General features: G+C 49.8%; 1 protein-coding gene across 2 annotated transcripts in view; it reads right to left on the bottom strand.

Moving 5' to 3' along the window:
* Nucleotides 1-1,216: 1,216 nt before the first annotated feature.
* The window catches only part of FAM47E (family with sequence similarity 47 member E), a 23,549-nt gene continuing 5,296 nt past the window's right edge, over nucleotides 1,217-19,469 (bottom strand). The window contains exons 4-8 of one of the 2 annotated variants that reach the window (XM_038759548.1): nucleotides 15,681-15,825; nucleotides 9,451-9,636; nucleotides 6,092-6,247; nucleotides 3,193-3,270; nucleotides 1,217-1,628 (exon numbers count right to left, since the gene is read on the bottom strand). In XM_038759548.1, the coding sequence (XP_038615476.1) occupies nucleotides 1,503-1,628; nucleotides 3,193-3,270; nucleotides 6,092-6,247; nucleotides 9,451-9,636; nucleotides 15,681-15,825 (691 nt within the window). In that variant the 3' untranslated portion in view covers nucleotides 1,217-1,502. The remainder of the gene's footprint in view (nucleotides 1,629-3,192; nucleotides 3,271-6,091; nucleotides 6,248-9,450; nucleotides 9,637-15,680; nucleotides 15,826-19,469) is intronic. The other variant, XM_038759549.1, reaches the window with a different exon arrangement.

The raw sequence follows: 19,469 nt of genomic DNA, 5'->3' as shown, positions 1-19,469 counted from the left end.
AAAGCCCGGGCTCTTTCCGTTGAGCCACGCTGCTTCTGTTAGAGGTTTGGTACCACACAAGTACCCATCCCGCTCTTTCCCCTCCATCTCGTCTGCCTCGCCGCCCTTCGACCGCTCACCCGAGCAAGTCCTGCCTCTGGCCTGCAACGCTGTCCCTCCTCAGCTCCGCCAGACAATGACTCTCCCTTTCTTCGAAGCCTTATCCAAGTCCCATCTCCTCCAGGAAGCCTTCCCTGACTAGGCCCCACTTTCCCTCACCTCCCACTCCCTTCTGCGTCGCCCTGACTCGCTCCCTTCGTCCATCCTCCCTCCCCGCAGCACATATGTCTATAGCTATCATTTATTTATTCATCGATTTATTTACGTACATTAACGTCCGTCTCCTCCTCTAGACCGCGAGCTCGTCGTGGGCAGGGGATGTGTCCGCTGCCGTTGCGTACTCTCCCGGGCGCTCAGTACAGTGCTTTGCCCGCAGAAAGCGTGCGACAGATACGATCGAATGAAGGAATGGAAGACAAATACGATCGAATGAAGGAACGGAAGATGGTCACCTCATGGTGGAGGCTAGCTTGCCCCAGGAGCGGGGGGTTTGGAGCTGATGATGATAGTAATAATAATGATGGCATTTGTTAAGCGCTTACTATGTGCAAAGCACTGTTAGAGGGAGGTGAAATGATGATGATGATGGCATTTATTAAGCGCTTACTATGTGCAAAGCACTGTTCTAAGCGCTGGGGTAGATACAAGGTAATCAAGGTTGTCCCACGCGGGGCTCACAGCCTTAATCCCCATTTTACAGCTGAGGGAACTGAAGCACGGGGAAGTTACTGTGACTTGCCCAAGGTCCCACAGCATTCATCGATTCATTGAGCGCTTACTCAATCGTATTTATTGAGCACAGCAGACGAGTGGCGAAGCCAGGATTAGAATCCATGACCTCTGACTCCCAAACCCGGGCTCTGATTGATTGAATCACTGATGGTGGTATCGATTATAGTGGTATCAATTCTACCACTACCAATTATAGTGGCATTTATTAAGCACTTTCTAAGCCCCAAGCACGGGGGTAGATATTATATATATAATAGCGATGGCATTTTTTAAGCGCTTACTATGTGTCAAGCACTGTTCTAAGTGAAATGGCTCCAAGTCGCCACATCCTCTTCTAGACCGTGAGCCCACTGTTGGGTCGGGACCGTCTCTCTATGTTGCCAACTTGGGCTTCCCAAGCGCTTAGTCCAGTGCTCTGCACACAGGAAGTGTTCAATCAATAGGATTGATTGACCCTCGGTCCAGAATCAGCAGACAGGCGGTAGGCCGGAGCAGAGCCGTTCCAGAAAATCAACGGGCCGGAGGCTCCGGGAAGAAAGCCAGGGATAGGGATCGGAGACAGGGCGACCCTCCCGGACCTCCACCGAAGGGCTCATTTAATGTTTCGGGTTCTGTCCGAAGGACGGGGGAGGGCAAAGCTCTGAGAAAAGTCGAGCAAAAGCCATACGCTCTCACGCCTTGGGTCTGGGAGAGGTACGGCTTTTCCTTTTCTTGTACCGCGGTCTCTCCGGGGAGCGTTGAGAAGTCGCCTCCGAGGCTTCTTTCAGCTCCTTCTGGGCTAATATCTTACTGAGGAACTGAAACCAGAAAGAAAAAAACCTTCTTCACTTGCCCAGCCCGCCAAAGAACGATAACATGGGCGCTTGTTAAAGCGCTGACTAATAATGGCATTTATTAAGCGCTTACTATGTGCAGAGCACTGTTCTAAGCGCCGGGGAATTTACAAGGTGATCAGGTTGTCCCATGTGGGGCTCGCAGTCTTCATCCCCATTTTGCAGATGAGGCCCAGAGAAGTGAAGTGACTCGCCCAAAGTCACACAGCTGACGAGTGGCGGAGCCGGGATTTGAACCCATGACCTCTGAGCATCCCCGCTGCCTGGCTTGGGTTTCAGGAGGTGTCTATTCCATTTATTTTATTTTGTTAGTATGTTTGGTTTTGTTCTCTGTCTCCCCCTTTTAGACTGTGAGCCCACTGTTGGGGAGGGACTGGCTCTATATGTTGCCAACTTGGACGTCCCAAGCGCTTAGTACAGTGCTCTGCACATAGTAAGCGCTCAATAAATACGATTGATGATGATGATGACTCCAAAGCCCGGGCTCTTTCCACTGAGCCACGCTGCTTCTCTATGTTACTAGGTGCCAAGCACCGTACTAAGTGCTGGGGGGGATACAAGGTGATCAGTTTGTCTCACGTGGCACGGTCTTCATCCCCATTTTCCAGATGAGGTCACTGAGGCCCAGAGAAGTGAAGTGACTCGCCCAGAGTCACCCAGCTGACAAGTGGCGGAGCCGGGATTAGAACCCACGACCTCCGACTCCCAAGTCCGGGCTTTTTCCACGGAGCCACGCGGCTTCTCCATCCCTCTCCCGCTCTGACCAGAGACTGGAGAGGGGGAACCTAAGGGAGCTTCACATTCCTTCATTCATCCATTCGATCGTATTTATTGAGCGCTTCCTGCGTGCAGAGCACTGGACTAAGCGCTTGGGAGAGGACAGTAGAACAACAAACAGGCACAACATCCCTGCCCGTAACGAGCTCACAGTCTAGAGGGGGAGACAGACATTAATATGACTAAATAAATAGATGAATAAATAAATTACAACTCTAGATAATAATGATGATGGCATTTATTAAGCGCTTACTATGTGCAAAGCACTGTTCTGTAAAATACAGATATATACAGAGAAGCAGTGTGGCTTAGTGAGAAGTAGCGTGGCTTAGTGAGCCCACTGTTGGGTAGGGACTATCTCTATATGTTGCCAACTTGTACTTCCCAAGCGCTTAGTACAGTGTTCTGCACACAGTAAGCGCTCAATAAATATGATTGATTGATTACTGGAAAGAGGGCGGGCTTGGGAGTCAAAAGTCATGAGTTCTAATCCCGGCTCTGCCATTTGTCAGCTGGGTGACTGGGCGAGTCACTTCACATCTCTGTGCCTCAGTGACCTCATCTGTAAAATGGGGATGAAGACTGTGTGCCCACCGTGGGACAACCTGATCACCTTGTAACCTCCCCAGCGCTTAGAACGGTGCTTTGAACATAGTAAGCGCTTGACAAATGCCACCATTACTATCATTATTTGCCGGTCGCCTTTCCGGGCTGCGTGGAGAGGGTTGGGGGGAAAAAGGGGGCCACTCACGTTTGGCATCCTGTAGCCTTTGCTTTCGATGAATTCCATGAAGGCCATGATTCCGTGGAGTTCCAGGATCTGGTAGTCCTAAAAAGATGGCCACGGAGCAGCTGACCGTGAGGGACTGGGCCTCGGTTTCCCTTCGGCACCCAGCGGGACCTCAGGGTGGTCCGAACCGCGGAGGCTTCCCCCACTGGGCCGGAGGAGGTGTCCGCCCAGGTGACTTTCGGGCCCCGATGGCGCATTTTTATTTTTCAGAGCGTTTTAAGAGACTGTGGGATTGTGAATTCAGAGGAACGTAATAATAATAATAATAACTGGCATTTGTTAAGCGCTTACTATGTGCAAAGCACTGTTCTAAGCACTGGGGAGGATACAGGGTGATCAGGTTGTCCCGTGTGGGGCTCACAGTCTTAATCCCCATTTTACAGATGAGGGAACTGAGGCTCAGAGAAGTTAAGCAACTTGCCCAAGGTCACACAGCAGACATGTGGCAGAGTCGGGATTTGAACCCATGACCTCTGACTCCAAAGCCCGGGCTCTTTCCACTGAGCCACGCTGCTTCTTTATTGAGGTAATATTGAGGTCGTAGGCCCGAACCCCGGCTTGGCCCTTGCCTGCAAAGTTTCCTGGGGCGGTGGCAGAGGGGGCTACCTAGACCGCGTTCCGGGGCTGCAGGGATGGAAAATCAGTCAATCAACCCCTCCATCGATCGTATTTATTGAGCACTCACTGGGTACGGAGCACCGTACTGGGGTAGACACAAGGGTTTATTCATTCACTCATTCAATCGTATTTATCGAGCGCTTACTGTGTGCAGAGCACTGGACTAAGCGCTTGGGAAGTCCAAGTTGGCAACATCTAGAGACAGTCCCTACCCAACAGTGGGCTTACAGTCTAGAAGGGGGAGACAGACAACAAAACCAAACATTAACAAAATAAAATAAATAGAATAGATATGTACAAGTAAAATAAATAAATAGAGTAATATTCACTCATTCAATCATATTTATTGAGCGCTTACTGTGTGCAGAGCACTGGACTAAGCACTTGGGAAGTACCAGTTGGCAACATTAGGCCCTGTCCCAGACGAGGCTCACAATCGATTTTATCCCAGCTAGTCTGATCCCAGTCCCGACGCTTGTCTGCCATGTGACCTGGGGCTAGTCACTTCAATCAATCAATCAATCAATCAATCGTATTTATTGAGCGCTTCCTGTGTGCAGAGCACTGGACTAAGCGCTTGGGAAGTCCAAGTTGGCAACATCTAGAGACGGTCCCTACCCAACAGTGGGCTCACAGTCTAGAAGGGGGAGACAGAGAACAAAACTAAACATATTAACAAAATAAAATAAATAGAATAGATGTGTACAAGTTAAATAAATAAATAAATACAGTAATATTCACTCATTCAATCATATTTATTGAGCGCTTACTGTGTGCAGAGCACTGGACTAAGTGCTTGGGAAGTCCAAGTTGGCAACATCTAGAGACAGTCCCTGCCCAACAGTGGGCTCACAGGCTAGAAGGGGGAGACAGAGAACAAAACCAAACATATTAACAAAATAAAATAAATAGAATAGATGTGTACAAGTAAAATAAATGAATAGAGTAATATTCACTCATTCAATCGTATTTATTGAGCGCTTACTGTGTGCAGAGCACTGGACTAAGCGCTTGGGAAGTCCAAGTTGGCAACATCTAGAGACAGTCCCTACCCAACAGCGGGCTCACAGTCTAGAAGGGGGAGACAGAGAACAAAACCAAACATATTAACAAAATAAAATAAATAGAATAGATATGTACAAGTTAAATAAATAAATAGAGTAATATTCACTCATTCAGTCGTATTTATTGAGCGCTTACTGTGTGCAGAGCACTGGACTAAGCGCTTGGGAAGTACAAGTTGGCAACAGATCGAGACGATCCCTACCCACCAGTGGGCTCACAGTCTAGAAGGGGGAGACAGAGAACAAAACCAAACATATTAAGTGCTCAATAAATACGATTGAATGAATGAATGAATATTAACAAAATAAAATAAATAGATTAGATATGTACAAGTAAAATAAATAAATAAATAGAGTAATATTCACTCATTCAATCGTATTTATTGAGCGCTTACTGTGTACAGAGCACGAGACTAAGCGCTTGGGAAGTACAAGTTGGCAACATTAGGCCCTGTCCCGGACGAGGCTCACAATCGATTTTATCCCAGCTAGTCTGATCCCGGCCCCGACGCTCGTCTGCCGTGTGACCTGGGGCCAGTCATTTCACTTCCCTGGGCCTCAGTGACCTCATCTGTAAGATGGAGAAGCAGCGTGGCTCAGTGGAAAGAGCCCGGGGTTTGGAGTCAGAGGTCATGGGTTCAAATCCCAGCTCCGCCACTTGTCAGCTGTGTGACTTTGGGCAAGTCACTTCACTTCTCTGGGCCTCAGTTCCCTTATCTGTAAGATGGGGATTAAAACTGTGAGGCCCCCCCGGGACAACCTAATCACCTTGTAACCTCCCCAGTGCTTAGAACAGTGCTTTGCGCATAGTAAGCACTTAACAAATACCATCATTAGCTGTTGGATAGGGACTGTCTCTATACGTTGCCAATTTGTACTTCCTAAGCGCTTAGTACAGTGCTCTGCACACAGTAAGCGCTCAATAAATACAATCGATGATGATGATGATCATTATTATTATTATTATGGGGATTAAGACGATGAGCCCCATTTGGGGCAGGGACTGTGTCCAAACTGATGACCCTACATCCACCCTGGTGCTTAGTATAGTGCCTGGCCCATAGTAAGCGCTTCACGATAAAAAAAAAAACAAAGAAATAAATAAAATTTATAAATAAAATAAAATAAATAAATACAAAAAAAAAAATAAAAATAATAAAAGCAGTCTCAGGACCTACCTTTTCCTGAGGAGCCTTTCTCAGTTCTTCCTCCTGGGCAGCCAGTTCAACCTTGGGGTCTTTCAGGGGTTCGTCAGCTCTTTGCTTTTTCCACAGCTTGGGACTGAGGTACCAGGCTCCGTACCGGATCTTCTCCGAGCCGGGCCTGTAAGGGTCCTGAACGGAACAGGGGCAAAAGGAAGATTTCCCGGTGTTCCCGGTGGTCAAGGAACAACGCCCGTGGAAGCGCTGGCATTCATTCAATCGTATTTATTGAGCGCTGACTGTGTGCAGAGCACTGGACTAAGCGCTCGGGAAGGACAAGTTGGTAACAGAGAGAGACGGTCCCTGCCCAACGACGGGCTCACAGTCTAGAAGGGGGAACCGCTCATAAGCGGCCAAGAGAAGCAGCGTGGCTCAGTGGAAAGAGCCCGGGCTTTGGAGTCAGAGGTCAGGGGTTCGAATCCCGGCTCCGCCACGTGTCTGCTGTGTGACCTTGGACAAGTCACTTCGCTTCTCTGGGCCGCAGTTCCCTCATCTGGAAAATGAGGATTACGATTGTGAGCCCCACGTGGGACAACCTGATCACCTTGCATCCCCCCAGCGCTTAGAACAGTGCTTTGCACATAGGAAGCGCTTAACAAATGCCATCATTATTATTATTATTGAGGTGTCCGTTATGTCATTCATTTATTCATTCAATCGTATTGAGCGCTTACTGTGTGCAGAGCACTGGACTAAGCGCGTGGGAAGTACAAGTTGGTAGCATATAGAGACGGTCCCTACCCAACGACGGGCTCACAGTCTAGAAGGGGGAACCGCTCACCCGGCCCAAGGGGGTAAGCGGCCAAGAGGTGTCCGTTGGTCATTCATTCTTTTATTCATTCAATCCTATTTATTGAGCGCTTACTGTGTGCAGAGCACTGGACTAAGCGCTTGGGAAGTACAAGTTGGTAACATAGAGAGACGGTCCCTACCCAACGACGGGCTCACAGTCTAGAAGGGGGAACCGCTCACCTGGCCCGAGGGGTATAAGCGGCCAAGAGGTGCTCATTTGTCATTCATTCATTTATTCATTCAATCGTACTTATTGAGCGCTGACTGTGTGCAGAGCACTGTACTAAGCGCTTGGGAAGTCCAAGTTGGTAACATAGACGGTCCCTACCCAACGACGGGCTCACAGTCTAGAAGGGGGAGACAGTGTGCTCTCCCAAGCGCTTAGTACGGTGCTTTGCGCACAGTAAGTGCTCGATAAATACGATCGAATGGATGAATAAATGAATGAAAAGCCACCGGGCCGCAGGCTCTTCTCGCTCAGCCCAGGCCCGGGGACGAATCAATCGACCACTCCATCGGCGTGACTGTGTGCAGAGCACTGTACTAACGGCGTGACTGCGTGTACTAATAGACGCAGTCCCTGCCCACGAGAGGCTGACGGTCTAGAGGGGAAGAAAGATTTTAAAATCATCTTTTTCTCTTGGGAACCTCCGCACCCTCTCCAGTCCTCGTTGGAGTCTCCAAGAGAGAGGATGGGAGCCTGCGGAGGAGAAGAGTCTGTAGGGAAGCAGCGTGGCTCAGTGGAAAGAGCCCGGGCTTTGGAGCCAGAGGTCATGGGTTCAAATCCCGGCTCCTCCAACTGTCAGCCGTGTGACTTGGGGCGAGTCACTTCACTTCTCCGGGCCCCAGTGACCTCATCCGGAAAATGGGGGTGAAAAACGTGAGCTCCCCGTGGGGCAACCTGATCACCTTGTAACCTCCCCAGCGCTTAGAACGGTGCTTGGCACATAGCAAGCGCTTGGCACATTGCCAAGATCCGCCCTTTCCTCTCCATCCAAACCGCTACCCTGCTAATTCAAGCTCTCATCCTATCCCGTCTGGACTACTGCACTAGCCTTCTCTCTGATCTCCCATCCTCGTGTCTCTCTCCACTTCAATCCATACTTCATGCTGCTGCCCGGATTATCTTTGTCCAGAAACGCTCTGGACATATCACTCCCCTCCTCAAAAACCTCCAATGGCTACCGATCAATCTGCGCATCAGGCAGAAACTCCTCACCCTGGGCTTCAAGGCTGTCCATCACCTTGCCCCCTCCTACCTCACCTCCCTTCTCTCCTTCTCCAGCCCAGCCCGCACCCTCCGCTCCTCCACCACTAATCTCCTCACTGTACCTCGCTCTCGCCTGTCCCGCCATCGACCCCCGGCCCACGTCATCCCCCGGGCCTGGAATGCCCTCCCTCTGCCCATCCGCCAAGCTAGCTCTCTTCCTCCCTTCAAGGCCCTGCTGAGAGCTCACCTCCTCCAGGAGGCTTTCCCAGACTGAGCCCCTCCTTCCTCTCCCTCTCCCCCCTCCATCCCCCCGCCTTACCGCCTTCCCCTCCCCACAGCACCTGTATATATGTATATATGGTTGTACATATTTATTACTCTGTTTATTTATTTATTTATTTATTTTACTTGTACATTTCTATCCTACTTATTTTATTTTGTTGGTATGTTTGGTTCTGTTCTCTGTCTCCCCCTTTTAGACTGTGAGCCCACTATCGGGTAGGGACTGTCTCTATGTGATGCCAATTTGTACTTCCCAAGCGCTTAGTACAGTGCTCTGCACATAGTAAGCGCTCAATAAATACGATTGATTGATTGATTGATTAATAAAATGCCATCATTATTTAATCATTCAACCGTACTTACTGAGCGCTTATTCTGTGCAAAGCGCTGAGTCAATCAATCAATCAATCAATCAATCGTATTTATTGAGCGCTTACTGTGTGCAGAGCACTGGACTAAGCGCTTGGGAAGTACAAGCTGGCAACATCTAGAGACAGTCCCTACCCAACAGTGGGCTCAGTCTAGAAGGGGGAGACAGAGAACAAAACCAAACATGCTAACAAAATAAAATAAATAGAATAGATAGGTACAAGTAAAACAAATAGGGTAATAAACATGTACAAACATATATACATATATACAGGTGCTGTGGGGAAGGGAAGGAGGTAAGGAGGTAAGTCCTTTCCACGACCGACACACGGCGAGAAGGACACGACTCGCGACCATAGTAAGCCTACTGTTATTATTAGGGGCAAGGAATCATCATCATCATCATCAATCGCATTTATTGAGCACTTACTGTGTGCAGAGCACTGTACTAAGCGCTTGGGAAGTCCAAGTTGGCAACATCTAGAGACGGTCCCTACCCAACAGTGGGCTCACAGTCTAAAAGAAGGAAGGAAGACCGTAAGCTCGTGCGGGCAGGGGATGCGTCTGTCCCGTTGTCCCCTCCCGGTGCTCCGCGGACAGTGAGCGCTCAATAAATACGATGGACGGACTGACTGAGCGTCCGAGAGAGGCGAGGGGCCTGTAGAGTGGCGGCCAGCCTCACCTGAGACTTGCCGCGGGCCGGCCCGGCCGCAGCGGGGCCCGGCAGTCGGGGGCCCAGGCGCCGTTTCAGCTCCTCCGGGACGTTGTCCAGCTCCACCACGCGCGTCGGGAAGCTCCGTGGGACGTCGTAGCCGGGGACGAACAGGTTCCGGATGGCGGATTCGTCCTGGAGGTTCTCGGCCCCACCCTGGATGGGAAGGGAGCGAGGATGGGCTGCCCTGGAGTTGGGGAGGGGGTGAGGAGCCGTGGGATGTGCGAAGGTTTTGTTCTCCGTCTCCCCCTTTTAGACTGTGAGCCCACTGTTGGGTAGGGACTGTCTCTATATGTTGCCAATTTGGACTTCCCAAGCGCTTAGTACAGTGCTCTGCACATAGTAAGTGCTCAATAAATACGATTGATGATGATGATGATGAAGGGAAGTGCTCAATAAATACGACTGATGATGATGAAGGGCAGCTGATGGACAGTCGGCGTGGCCTAGTGGGCACAGCACGTGCCTGGGAGTTCAGAAGGTCACGGGTTCTAATTCTGCTCCGCCTCCCGCCTGCTGTGGGACCCGGGGAAGTCGCTTTACTTCTCTGGGCCTCAGTTCCTTCATAATAATAATATTCTTAAGCGCTTACTATGTGCAAAGCACTGTTCTAAGCGCCCGGGGAGGTTACAAGGTGATCGGGTTGTCCCCCGGGGGGCTCCCAGTCTTCATCCCCATTTTACAGATGAGGGAACTGAGGCGCAGAGAAGTGAAGTGACTTGCCCAAAGTCGCACAGCTGACAAGTGGCGGAGCCGGGATTTGAACCCATGACCTCTGACTCCAAAGCCCGGGCTCTTTCCACGGAGCCACGCTGCTTCTTTACTACTCTGGGCCTCAGTTCCTTCATAATAATAATAATGATGATGGTATTTGTGAAGCGCTTACTATGTGCAAAGCACCGTTCTAAGCGCTGGAGGGGGATACAAGGTGATCCCACTGTTGGATAGGGACTGTCTCTATATGTTGCCAACTTGTACTTCCCAAGCGCTTAGTCCAGTGCTCTGCACACAGTAAGCGCTCAATAAATACGATTGATTGATTGATTGATCAGGTTGTCCCACGGGGGGCTCACAGTCTTCCTCCCCATTTTACAGATGAGGGAACTGAGGCCCAGAGAAGTGAAGTGCTCTGCACACAGTAAGCGCTCAATAAATACGACTGACTGAATGAATGAATGAAGTGCCTTGCCCAAAGTGACACTGCTGACAATTGGCGGAGCCGGGATTTGAACCCATGACCTCTGACTCCAAAGCCCGGGCTCGTTCCACGGAGCCACGCTGCTTCTCATCTGTCAAATGGGGATGGAGACTGCGAGCCCCTCGTGGGACAGGGACTGTGTCCAACTCCTTTGGCTCGTACTTACCTCAGCGCTCAGTACAGTGCCTGGCACATAGTAAGTGCTTAACAAATGCCATCATCAGCAAATACCGTAATTCTTCTTCTTCTTCCCATTACTGGGGAGAGGGCTCTGATGGCTGCAGGGTCTTTAGGGGTCGGACGAGCATCAGTTTTTTGGATGATGATGATGATGGTATTTGTTAAGCAGCCTGGCTCAGAGAAGCAGCGTGGCTCAGTGGAAAGAGCCCGGGCTTTGGAGTCAGAGGTCATGGGTTCAAATCCCCGCTCCACCAATTGTCAGCTGTGTGACTACGGGCAAGTCACTTCACTTCTCTGGGCCTCAGTTCCCTCATCTGTAAAATGGGGATGAAGACTGGGAGCCCCCTGTGGGACAACTTGATCACCCTGTAACCTCCCCAGCGCTTAGAACAGTGCTTTGCAAATAGTAAGCGCTTAACAAATGCCATCATTATTATTATTATTTGGAGTCACAGGTCATGGGTTCAAATCCCCACTCCACCAATTGTCAGCTGTGTGACTGTGGGCAAGTCACTTCACTTCTCTGGGCCTCAGTTCCCTCATCTGTAAAATGGGGATGAAGACTGTGAGCCCCCTGTGGGACAACCTGATCACCCTGTAACCTCCCCAGTGCTTAGAACAGTGCTTTGCACATAGTAAGCGCTTAACAAATGCCATCATTATTATTATTATTTGGAGTCACAGGCCATGGGTTCAAATACCCGCTTCGCCAATTGTCAGCTGTGTGACTATGAGCAAGTCACTTCACTTCTCTGGGCCTCAGTTCCCTCATCTGTAAAATGGGGACGAAGACTGGGAGCCCCCTGTGGGACACCCTGATCACCTTGTATCCCCCCCAGCGCTTAGAACAGTGCTTTGCACATAGTAAGCGTTTAATAAATGCCATTATTATTATTATTATTATTATTATTTGGAGTCAGAGGTCATGGGTTCAAATCCCCGCTCCGCCACTTGTCAGCTGTGTGACTATGGGCACGTCACTTCACTTCTTTGGGCCTCAGTTCCCTCATCTGTAAAATGGGGATGAAGACTGGGAGCCCCCCATGGGACAACCTGATCACCCTGTAACCTCCCCAGCGCTTAGAACAGTGCTTTGCACAGAGTAAGTGCTTAATAAATGCCATCATTATTATTATTATTTGGAGTCACAGGTCATGGGTTCAAATCCCCGCTCCGCCAATTGTCAGCTGTGTGACTATAGTCAAGTCACTTCACTTCTCTGGGCCTCAGTTCCCTCATCTGTAAAATGGGGATGAAGACTGGGAGCCCCCTGTGGGACACCCTGATCACCTTGTATCCCCCCCAGCGCTTAGAACAGTGCTTTGCACATAGTAAGCGTTTAATAAATGCCATTATTATTATTATCATTATTATTATTATTATTATTATTATTATTTGGAGTCAGAGGTCATGGGTTCAAATCCCTGCTCCGCCAATTGCCAGCTGTGTGGCTATGGGCAAGTCACTTCACTTCTCTGGGCCTCAGTTCCCTCATCTGTAAAATGGGGATGAAGACTGGGAGCCCCCTGTGGGACAACCTGATCACCCTGTAACCTCCCCAGCGCTTAGAACAGTGCTTTGCACATAGTAAGCGCTTAATAAATGCCATTATTATTATTATTATTATTTGGAGCCACAGGTCATGGGTTCAAATCCCCGCTCCGCCAATTGTCAGCTGTGTGACTCTGGGCAAGTCACTTCACTTCTCTGGGCCTCAGTTCCCTCATCTGTAAAATGGGGATGAAGACTGGGAGCCCCCCATGGGACAACCTGATCACCCTGTAACCTCCCCAGCGCTTAGAACAGTGCTTTGTACATAGTAAGCGCTTAATAAATGCCATTATCATTATTATTATTATTTGGAGCCACAGGTCATGGGTTCAAATACCTGCTCCGCCAATTGTCAGCTGTGTGACTATGGACAAGTCACTTCACTTCTCTGGGCCTCAGTTCCCTCATCTGTAAAATGGGGATGAAGACTGGGAGCCCCCTGTGGGACAACTTGATCACCCTGTAACCTCCTCAGCTCTTAGAACAGTGCTTGGCACATAGTAATTAATTAATTGATTAATGATGGCATTTATTAAGTGCTTACTATAGTATAGTATCATCATCATCATCATCAATCGTATTTATTGAGCGCTTACTGTGTGCAGAGCACTGTACTAAGCGCTTGGGAAGTACAAGTTGGCAACACATAGAGACAGTCCCTACCCAACAGTGGGCTCACAGTCTAAAAGGGGGAGACAGAGAACAAAACCAAACAGACTAACAAAATAAAATAAATAGAATAGATATGTACAAGTAAAATAAATAAATAAATAAATAAATAGAGTAAAAAAATATGTACATATATACATATATACAGGTGATAGGTATATATATACATATATACATATATATACATATATAGTATAGTATACTATACTTACTGTAGTATAGTATACTATACTTACTATAGTATAGTATACTATACTTACTATAGTAGAGTAAGAGCTTAATAAATGCCATTTTTATTATCATTATTATTATTAAGCCTTTACTATGCGCCAAGCACTGTTCTAAGCGCTGGAGGGGGGAAGACATTGAAAGGCGTGGGCCCCCAGGGGAACGATCTGGGGTTTTTTTGCCATTCCTTCCCCTGCACTCTCCTTTTCAGGCCCGTCTATCCTGTTTCCTTTCCCTTGGCCAACTGCCACCACCACCAGCTTGGGTCTCTGGGCTGGTCTGTGGAATAATGAGAAGCATAATTACTGTACTCGTTCAGCGCTCGCTATGTGCCAAGCGCTGTTCTAAGCGCCGCTTTAGCTCCAAGTTAATCAGGCCAGATACAGTCCCCGGTCCTCCACCTCCCCGTCTTCATCCCCATTCGACAGGTGAGGGAACTGAGGCCCAGAGAAGTGAAGCGACTGGCCCGGGGTCACACAGCAGACACGTGGCGGAGCCGGGATTAGAACCAAGGTTGGGCCCAAAGGGTAGTGAAGGTATTTGTCAAGCGCTTACTACGTGCCAAGCACTGTTCTAAGCGCTGCTTTAGCTCCAAGGTAATCAAGGCCAGATACAGTCCCTGTTCCTCCACCTCCCTGTCTTCATCCCCATTTGACAGATGAGGGAACTGAGGCCCAGAGAAGTGAAGCGACTTGCCCAAAGTCACACAGCAGACACGTGGCAGAGCCGGGATTAGAACCAAGGTTCACGTGGAAGAGCCGAGACTAGAACCAAGGTTGGGCCCAAAGGGTAGTGAAGATATTTGTCAAGTGCTTTCTACGTGCCAAACCCTGCTCTAAGCGCCGCTTTAGCTCCAAGGTAATCAGGCCAGATACAGTCCCCGTTCCTCCCCCTCCCCGTCTTCATCCCCATTCGTCAGATGAGGGAACTGAGGCCCAGAGAAGTGAAGCGACTGGCCCGGGGTCACACAGCAGACACGTGGCGGAGCCGGGATTAGAACCAAGGTTCACGTGGCAGAGCCAGGATTAGAACCAAGGTTGGGCCCCAAGGGTAGCGAAGGCATTTGTCAAGCGCTTACTACGTGCCAAGCACTGTTCTAAGCGCCACTTTAGCTCCAAGTTAATCAGGCCAGATACAGTCCCCGTTCCTCCCCCTCCCCGTCTTCATCCCCATTCGACAGATGAGGGAACTGAGGCCCAGAGAAGTGAAGCGACTGGCCCGGGGTCACATAGCAGACAGGTGGCGGAGCCGGCATTAGAACCAAGGTTGGGCCCAAAGGGTAGCGAAGGTATTTGTCAAGCGCTTACTATGTGCCAAGCACTGTTCTGAGCGCCGCTTTAGCTCCAAGTTAATCAGGCCAGATACAGTCCCCGTTCCTCCCCCTCCCCGTCTTCATCCCCATTCGACAGAGGAGGGAACTGAGGCCCAGGGAAGTGAAGCGGCTGGCCCGGGGTCACACAGCAGACACGTGGCAGAGCCGGGATTAGAACCAAGGTTGGGCCCAAAGGGTAGCGAAGGCATTTGTCAAGCGCTTACTATGTGCCAAGCACTGTTCTGAGCGCCGCTTTAGCTCCAAGTTAATTGGGCCAGATACAGTCCCTGTTCCTCCACCTCCCCGTCTTCATCCCCATTCGACAGGTGAGGGAACTGAGGCCCAGAGAAGTGAAGCGACTGGCCCGGGGTCACACAGCAGACACGTGGCCGAGCCGGGATTAGAACCAAGGTTGGGCCCCAAGGGTAGCGAAGGCATTTGTCAAGCGCTTACTATGTGCCAAGCACTGTTCTGAGCACCGCCTTAGCTCCAAGTTAATCGGGCCAGATACAGTCCCTGTTCCTCCACCTCCCCGTCTTCATCCCCATTCGACAGATGAGGGAACTGAGGCCCAGAGAAGTGAAGCGACTAGCCCGGGGTCACACAGCAGACAGGTGGCCGAGCCGGGATTAGAACCAAGGTTGGGCCCCAAGGGTAGTGAAGGCATTTGTCAAGCGCTTACTATGTGCCAAGCACTGTTCTGAGCACCGCCTTAGCTCCAAGTTAATCGGGCCAGATACAGTCCCTGTTCCTCCCCCTCCCCGTCTTCATCCCCATTCGACAGATGAGGGAACTGAGGCCCAGAGAAGTGAAGCGACTGGCCCGGGGTCACACAGCAGACACGTGGCCGAGCCGGGATTTGATCCAAGTTGGGACCCAAGGGGGATGAGAGTCTCGAAACGCAATGTCTCCCGGGTTAATTGCCTCCCGCCGACCCTCCCGCCTATCCCCAAATCCCCTCGGTGGCTTGGCCGAGCCCGGGCCGACTCGAGACTGGCTCCTTTGGGCCCTGCCAAGAGGAGCCGGGAGGAGGTTTGCCAGCTTGTGGGTGAGTTTACCAACCAAAGAAGCCACCCAGTCACAAAACTCTTTAGTTGCCCGCTGTACATTTTCATCCAGCGGCGGGGAGCCGTACGCGGCGTCTTCTGCTGTCTTCTTTCCCTCAGAGAGCCGTCTGTAGGGATTCTGGGGCGGGGTCCTCTTGGGGCTAGAGAGAATCAAATAATAATAATAATAATAATGACATTTATTAAGCGCTTACTATGTACAAAGCCCCGTTCTAAGCGCTGGGGGGATACAAGGTGATCAGGTTGTCCCACGTGGGGTTCCCCAAAGAAGTCGAAATGGGTTCCAGCGGCTTGCTGGTTTCTCAGAGCCTCCGGCAGGGAAATAATGATCGAGTCCTTCAGTCGCATTTACTGAGCGCTTACCGTGTGCAGAGCACTGGGCTAATAATAATAATAATGATGATGATGGCATTTGTTCATCATCATCATCATCAGTCGTATTTATTGAGCGCTTACTGTGTGCAGAGCACTGCACTAAGCGCTTGGGAAGTACAAATTGGCAACATATAGAGACGGTCCCTACCCAACAGTGGGCTCACAGTCTAAAAGGGGGAGACAGAGAACAAAACCAAACATGCTAACAAAATAAAATAAATAGAATAGATATGGACAAGTAAAATAAATAAATAAATAAATAAATAGAGTAATAAATAAATAGAGTAATAAAGCCACACGATCACCCTCCCGGGCACGAGGAAGTGCGAGAGCCGGGCCTCCGGTTAGCCAAACCCGCTCAGAAAGTCGCTTGGTCATCATCATCATCATCATCAATCGTATTTATTGAGCGCTTACTGTGTGCAGAGCACTGGACTAAGCGCTTGGGAAGTCCAAGTTGGCAACATATAGAGACGGTCCCTACCCGACAGTGGGCTCACAGTCTAAAAGACTGGCAGCTGACAAGTGGCAGTAATTTGTTAAGCGCTTACTATGTGCGGAGCACTGTTCTAAGCGCTGGGGAGGGATACAAGGTGATCAAGTTGTCCCACGGGGGGCTCACAGTCTTCACCCCCATTTTGCAGATGAGGTAACTGAGGCTCAGAGAAGTGAAGTGACTTGCTCAAGGTCACACAGCAGACATGTGGCGGAGTCGGGATTCAAACCCATGGCCTCTGACTCCAAAGCCCGGGCTCTTTCCACTGAGCCACGAAGCGCTTGGGACGTCCAAGTCGGCAACAGATAATAATAATGGTATTTTTAAATCAATCAATCCATCACTCAATCGTATTTATGGAGCGCTTACTGTGTGCAGAGACCTGGATTAAGCGCTTGGGATGTCCAAGTTGGCAACAGATAATAATAGTGGTATTTTTAAATCAATCAATCAATCAATCGTATTTATGGAGTGCTTACTGTGTGCAGAGCACTGGACTAAGCGCTTGGGACGTCCAAGTTGGCAACAGATAATAATAATGGTATTTTAAAATCAATCAATCAATCGTATTTATGGAGCGCTTACTGTGTGCACAGCACTGGACTAAGCGCTTGGGAAGTACAAGTCGGCAACACATAGAGACGATCCCTACCCAACAGCGGGCTCACAGTCTAGAAGGGGGAGACAGACAACAAAACCAAACATATTAACAAAATAAAATAAATAGAATAGTCCAGTGCTCTGCACACAGTAAGCGCTCAATAAATACGATTGAATGAATGAATGAATCTGTACAAAATAAATAAATAATAGAGTAATATTTAAAATTTAAAATAAAATTTAAAATTTAAAGCGCTGACACCATACGAAACACCAGGGTGGATGCAAGCAGATCGGGTTGGAGGCGGTCCCCGGCCCTCGTGGGGCTTACGGTCTCAATCCCATTTTACGGATGAGGGAACTGAGGCACAGAGGAAGTGAAGGGACTCGCCCAAAGCCACACATCATCAGGAAGCGGTGGGGCTCGGTGGGAAGAGCCCGGGTTTGGGAGTCCGAGGTCGTGGGTTCTAATCACCTGTATATATGTTTGTACATATTTATTACTCCATTTATTTATTTATTTTACTTGTCCATATCTATTCTATTTTATGTTAGTATGTTTGGTTTTGTTCTCTGTCTCCCCCTTTTAGACTGTGAGCCCACTGTTGGGTAGGGACTGTCTCTATATGTTGCCAATTTGTACTTCCCAAGAGCTTAGTACAGTGCTCTGCACACAGTAAGCGCTCAATAAATACAATTGATGATGATGATGATAATCCCGGCTCCGCCGCTTGGCAGCCGGGTGACTTTGGGCAAGTCACTTCGCTACTCTGGGCCTCAGTTCCCTCAATCTGGAAAATGGGGATGGAGACTGTGAGCCCCACGGGGGACAACCTGATTATCTTGTAACCTCCCCAGAGCTTAGAACAATGCTTGGCACATAGTAAGCACTTAATAAATGCTATCATTATTATTATTAAGCGGTGGAGCCAGGATTAGAACCCACGACTTGGAGAAGCAGCGTGGCTCAGTGGAAAGAGCCCGGGCTTTGGAGTCAGAGGTCATGGGTTCAAATCCCAGCTCCGCCACTTGTCAGCTGGGTGACTTCGGGCCAGCCACTTCACTTCTCTGGGCCTCAGTCCCCTCATCTGTAAAATGGGGATGAAGACTGTGAGCCCCCCGTGGGACAACCCGATCACCTTGTAACCTCCCCAGTGCTTAGAACAGTGCTTGGCACATAGTAAGCGCTTAATACATGCTATCATTATTATTATTAAGCGGTGGAGCCGGGATTAGAACCCACGACTTAGAGAAGCAGCGTGGCTCAGTGGAAAGAGCCCGGGCTTTGGAGTCAGAGGTCATGGGTTCAAATCCCAGCTCTGCCACTTGTCAGCTGGGTGACTTTGGGCCAGCCACTTCACTTCTCTGGGCCTCAATCCCCTCATCTGTAAAATGGGGATGAAGACTGTGAGCCCCACGTGGGACAACCTGATCAACTTGTAACCTCCCCATCTCTTAGAACAGTGCTTGGCACATAGCAAGCGCTTAATAAATGCTATCATTATTATTATTAAGCGGTGGAGCCGGGATTAGAACCCACGACTTGGAGAAGCAGCATGGCTCAGTGGAAAGAGCCCGGGCTTTGGAGTCAGAGGTCATGGGTTCAAATCCCAGCTCCGCCACTTGTCAGCTGGGTGACTTCGGGCCAGCCACTTCACTTCTCTGTGCCTCAGTTCCCTCATCTGTGAAATGGGGATGAAGACTGTGAGCCCCACGTGGGACAACCTGATCACCTTGTAACCTCCCCAGCTCTTAGAACAGTGCTTGGCACATAGTAAGCGCTTAATACATGCTATCATTATTATTATTAAGCGGTGGAGCCGGGATTAGAACCCATGACTTGGAGAAGCAGCGCGACTCAGTGGAAAGAGCCTGGGCTTTGAAGTCATAGGTCATGGGCTCAAATCCCGGCTCCGCCACTTGTCAGCTGGGTGACTTCGGGCCAGCCACTTCACTTCTCTGGGCCTCAGTTCCCTCATCTGTAAAATGGGGATGAAGACTGTGAGCCCCCCGTGGGACAACCCGATCACCTTGTAACCTCCCCAGCGCTTAGAACAGTGCTTGGCACATAGTAAGCGCTTAATAAATGCCATCATCACCATCATCATCACGACCTCTGACTCCCAAGCCCGGGCTCTTTCCACCGAGCCGCGCCGCCTCCCCGGATCACACGGCAAGCGACCGGGATTAGAACCCAGGTCCTGTGACTCCGGGGCCCGGGCTCGACGCGCTAGGCCGCGCCGCTTCTCTATACTGTTGGGGCGGTACGCTCCTGAGCGCTCAGTACAGTGCTGTGCACGCCGTGAGCGCTCG

The sequence above is a fragment of the Tachyglossus aculeatus genome, chromosome 17 (genome assembly GCF_015852505.1).
Source record: "Tachyglossus aculeatus isolate mTacAcu1 chromosome 17, mTacAcu1.pri, whole genome shotgun sequence".
Lineage (NCBI taxonomy): Eukaryota > Metazoa > Chordata > Mammalia > Monotremata > Tachyglossidae > Tachyglossus > Tachyglossus aculeatus.
This window is presented reverse-complemented; position numbering and strand designations above follow the sequence as displayed.